Source organism: Nycticebus coucang, chromosome 6 (genome assembly GCF_027406575.1).
Source record: "Nycticebus coucang isolate mNycCou1 chromosome 6, mNycCou1.pri, whole genome shotgun sequence".
NCBI classification, from domain to species: domain Eukaryota; kingdom Metazoa; phylum Chordata; class Mammalia; order Primates; family Lorisidae; genus Nycticebus; species Nycticebus coucang.
Window position 1 is genome coordinate 123560592 of NC_069785.1, and position 5047 is coordinate 123565638.

The following is a 5047-nucleotide window of genomic DNA, read 5'->3' on the forward strand; positions in this document are numbered from 1 at the left end:
GCCAAGGGCTTGCCCTCAAGCAAGAGGGAAGGAGGGGATAACACCTTCATGCTGCACATCGTAAACATGCACCCAGCTTGTTGGACTTTGCCGATAGTGGTGGAGCACTACTATAGTGCTGTTTTCTTGCACTGAGAAAGGAAAAGCTAGTTACCTGGTCCCAACAACTGACGTGAACGAGCCCGCGTGTAGCTCCCAATACGCAGGCGCCACTGGGGCGGGGCTGGGAGGGGAGAGTGGGTGGAGCCGAGGGCGGGGACTGTGACTAGAGCCGGGCAGAATCCAAGTACCCCTGCGGCGGGGCGGCAGTAATGGCGATTTTTAGTGTGTATGTGGTGAACAAAGCTGGCGGCCTGATTTACCAGTTGGACAGCTACGCTCCACGGGCTGAGGCTGAGAAAACTTTCAGTTACCCTCTGGATCTTCTGCTCAAGCTACACGATGAGCGTGTGCTGGTTGCTTTTGGCCAGCGCGACGGCATCCGGGGTAGGCTTTGCTCGGGCCTTGGGGGCGGGCCCCAGTGCGGCAAGTGGGCTGGTGTGTAGGTGCAGGGCTGGGGAGGTGTGGGGGTCGGGCGGGTTGCTTGTCGCCTTGGCGGAATCCCCGGGGTTTGAGCTTCGCTGACCGTTAGTCTCATCTCTGCAGTGGGCCATGCAGTGCTGGCTATCAATGGCATGGACGTGAACGGCAAGTATACGGCCGACGGGAAAGAGGTGCTGGAGTATCTGGGTAACCCTGCTAACTACCCGGTGTCTATCCGATTCGGCCGACCCCGCCTCACCTCTAATGAAAAGCTCATGCTAGCTTCCATGTTCCACTCGTAAGTCTCCTGATTGGCAGTGCTTATTTTTCTGTACATCTTAGGTTGTCGGTTCTTGTGTTACGGAAAGAAAAACGACTGTTCCAGTGTGTCTAGGTTTTAGGTAATACTCGCGGTGATTACGATCTTGCTTAAGTCAACTTCTCTGAGCCTTAGTTTCTTCATCTTTAAAGAAAGCCAGTTGAGGGGCTGGGCACGATGGCTGACGCCTGTAATCCTAGCTCTCTGGGAGGATAAGATGGGTGGATCGCTTGAGCTTGAGAGTTCGAGACCAGCCTGAGCAAGAGCGAGATCCCCAGTCTCTACAAAAGCTGGGGGTTCTGGGGAGCACTTGTAGTCCCAGCTATATCGGAGGCTGAAGCAAGATCACTTGAGCTCAGGAGTTTGAGGCTGCTGTGAGCTGTGACGCCACTGCACTCCACCCTGGGGCGACAGAGTGAGACTCGGTCTCAAAAAAAAAAAAAAAAAGACAACCGGCTGAGCGCCCGTAGCTAGTGGTTAGAACGCTGACCGGTGCACCGGGGATGGCGGGTTTGAACCAGGTCAAGGTCTGCTAAACAAAAACAAAAAGACAACAGTGAATATCCCTTTACTTATTTATAAATAAGTTACGATGAAAAAAATAATAATAAAAAAAAAAAATAAGTTACGATGAAGCCACAGTATTCTACCCAGGGCCAAAAAAAAAAGGAAAAAGTACTGATCTTTAAATATCTTTTTGCTCCCAACCCTGGTCTGAGATGTCCTGGCTGGCCTAAATAAGTATGGCACATCTTCCCAGAGTGCTCATTTTATCTAAAGTTGGGTTTATTACTTTATAAACTAATTTAAATTGCACATGAACTTTATGTACACCCTGTATAAAGAGGGTCTGGCTGTGTGGATGTGGAACTCCTGGTTTCAAGGGATCCTCCTGCCCCAGTCTGGGATTACAGGCACCATACAGGCAGTTCCATTTTATTTTATTTTATTTATTTATTTTTTGAGACAAGAATCTCACTATGTCTCACTGGGTGTGGGTTGCCTAACTAGGCTTTTTTTTTTTTTGTAGAGACAGTTTCACTTTATCACCTTTGGTAGAGTGCCATGGCGTCACACAGCTCACAGCAACCTCCAACTCCTGGGCTTAGGCAATTCTCTTGCCTCAGCCTCCCGAGTAGCTGGGACTATAGGCGCCCGCCTCAATGCCAGGCTATTTTTTTTGTTGCGGTTTGGCTGGGGCTGGGTTTGAACCCACCACCCTCGGTATATGGGGCCGGCGCCCTACCCACTGAGCCACAGGCGCCACCCATTCCCTTCCTATTTTTTTTTTTGAGATAGGGGTCTCACTCTTGTCACAGTAGAGTGCCATGGTGTCATATCTCACAGCAACCTCAAACTCTTGGGCTTAAGCGATTCTCTTGACTCAGCCTCCCAAGTAGCAGGGACTATAGGCACCCGCCACAATGCCCGGCTATTTTCTTGTTGCAGTTGTCATTGTTGTTTAGCTGGGTGGGGCTGGGCTCTAACCCGCCAGCCTCAGTGCATGTGGCTGGTGCCATAACCACTGTGCTATGCACCCTGAGCCATTTTTTCTTTTTTTTTTTTTTAATTGAGACAGAGTCTCATTTTGTCACCCTCTGTAGAGTGCCATGGAACTCTTGGGCTCCAGAGATTCTCTTGCATCGGCCTCCCTAGTACCTGGGACTACAGGCGCCTGCCACAATGCCCAGCTTTTTTGTTTTTATTTTTGGTTTAGCAGTCCTGGACCCAGGTTTGAACCCACCAAACCCAGTGTATGTGGCTGGCGCCCTAACCACTTAGCTACAGGTGCCCAGCTGGCAACTCCAATTTGCCCAAATTTTTCCATGTAAGATGTCTTACAGTAAATTATGTAAGGTAAAATAAATGCAGAATTCAAATGAATTTAACAGAAATGTTGACACCACTGCCAGACAGTTCTCATGACCTTTCCTAATTGTTCCACTTTGTGATGTGAACTTCTCAGCAATAGGGTCATGCCAGTGGAAGTTAATGAATCACTCCTCCCCTACAGCAGTAAATACAGGGGTACGGTCCCAACTTTGCCTTCTTTGCATATAGGCTCTTTGCCATCGGCTCTCAGCTGTCTCCTGAACAGGGAAGCTCAGGCATTGAAATGCTAGAGACAGACACATTCAAACTGCACTGCTTCCAGACACTGACAGGTATGCATCTCCAGATAGGCCAGAGGGAAGTGAGGGGGCAGGTTGGGGAGAGGGATTGACCAAAGACAGCTTTGGTAAAGCAAGGAGGGGGGCGTGTTATAAGCTTTTCCTGGGACAGTTCTGTTTTTGTGAATACAAAGCCAATATTTGATCTGAAGCTGATTTTGTCCACATCACCCAGCATGCTCAGTGCTGGTTAAAATTCACCTTGGTGCATTTCACATTGTACACAATTTGGAAAGTGTGTTCTAAAATGAAATGTAAAAGCCAAATGGAAATGGCTTTGGATCAAGGGCATTATTCCTTCCTCCCTTAATTTAGATTCTTTAAAACTGCCTGAGTTTGTCCCCTAACTGCTTGAGTTTATCCCCGTTGTTTTTGCTGAGGGACTCCAAAAGTAGGAGTGGCAGAGTTAGAACTCATAGCCTAGTCTCAATCAGCTAGGTGACATAATAAAGTCACTTCACTTCTCTAACTTCTCTAGTCTCATCTGTAGATTCAAAATCTTGGCCTTTCCTGCATTATGAAGCAAGTAGAAAATAAAAATGGGGTTAAGAAAATGTTTTATGAAATTGAAATACTATACAAATAACAGGATGACATTATTGCATTCTCCAGCCTTTGATAACCATGCCTGGTCTTTCTCCAGGGATAAAGTTTGTGGTGTTGGCAGATCCTAGGCAAGCTGGAATAGATTCCCTTCTCCGAAAGATTTATGAGATTTACTCAGACTTTGCCCTCAAGAATCCATTCTATTCCCTGGAAATGCCCATCAGGTAAATGGCCCTACTCCCCAGATACTGGTCAAATCCTCCCTTCCTGTCCCTGAGTGCTTTGCCCAAGCCATTTAAAGCATAAAGATAACAGAGCTCGGGTGGTGCCTGTGGCTCAAAGGAGTAAGGCGCTGGCCCCATATACCGGAGGTGGTGGATTCAAACCCAGCCCCAGCCAAAAACTGGAAAAAAAAAAAAAAGACAACAGAGCTCTCTGGGAGACCAAGGCAGGTGGATTGCTTGAGCTCAGGAGTTTGACACCAGCCTTAGCAAGATTGAGACCCTGTCTCTACTAAAAATAGAAAAATTAGCTGGGCATGGTGCCCAGTGCCTATAGTCCCAGCTCAGTAATCAATCCTCTTGCCTCCGTCCCTCAGGAGGCTGAGGCAAGAGGATTGCTTAAGCCCAAGAGTTTGAGGTTCCTGTGAGCTATGACTCCATAGCACTCAACTCCAGGGCAACTAAGTGAGACTATTTCTCAAAAAAAAAAACAAGAAAACAGTGAATAGCCCTTTTCTTATTAATAAACAAAGCCCAGACTTTCACATTAGAGTTTCCCCTGGTTTAATTGCGAAGAGAGGCTCAGTCCTCACAGTTTTTTCTTATTCTGTCTCTTGGGCCTGGGTTAGGTGTGAACTCTTTGACCAGAACTTGAAGCTAGCCCTGGAGGTGGCAGAGAAGGCTGGAACTTTTGGACCTGGGTCATAGGCCAAACCTGCCTCCAAACCTCAAATTCTGAGAGTTCCTACAGCAAGGGTACTGTTGTTTTCACTCCGATGGAGAGCAGCCTTCTTACTGCATTGAATATGAATGCTGAGCCTGATAACACATACTGATCCCTGAGCCTTAATACCATGCTCATTCCTTCTGTATATATTATGTTCCTACTTTCCAACTCTGTACAGATTTATTTATGGAGGAGGTAGGCCCATAAATTATGTAATAAATATTCCTTTAATCCCAGTGTTTGCTATCTCAATTGATTGCTTTGAGGGAAAGGCACAGGAGGAGACACGGTTAGAGAGTTCTGGAAAGATGATACTATGTTCTAGTAGAAAATGCAACAAGTATATGTTCATTAACTCAATGAAGACAGGCTGGTTGCGGTGCCTCACACCTATAATCCTAGCACTCTGGGAGGCTAAGGCAAGAGGATCATTTGAGTTCAGAAGTTTGAGAGCAGCCTGAGCAAAAGGGAGACCCCCATCTCTACTAAAAATAGAAAAATTAGCTAGGCATTGTGGCTAGATGCCTGTAGTTCCAGCTAC

The 5047-nt window shown here is 47.1% G+C and overlaps 1 protein-coding gene across 1 annotated transcript; it reads left to right on the plus strand.

The window, feature by feature from the left end:
- The first annotated feature begins 167 nt into the window (after positions 1–167).
- TRAPPC4 (trafficking protein particle complex subunit 4) lies at positions 168–4750 on the plus strand. Its single transcript, XM_053595257.1, has 5 exons — positions 168–486; positions 646–820; positions 2903–3006; positions 3656–3782; positions 4409–4750. Exons 1-5 carry the CDS (start codon positions 312–314, stop codon positions 4485–4487), a joined length of 660 nt encoding a protein of 219 aa, XP_053451232.1. The 5' UTR covers positions 168–311; the 3' UTR covers positions 4488–4750.
- The last annotated feature ends 297 nt before the right edge of the window (positions 4751–5047 follow it).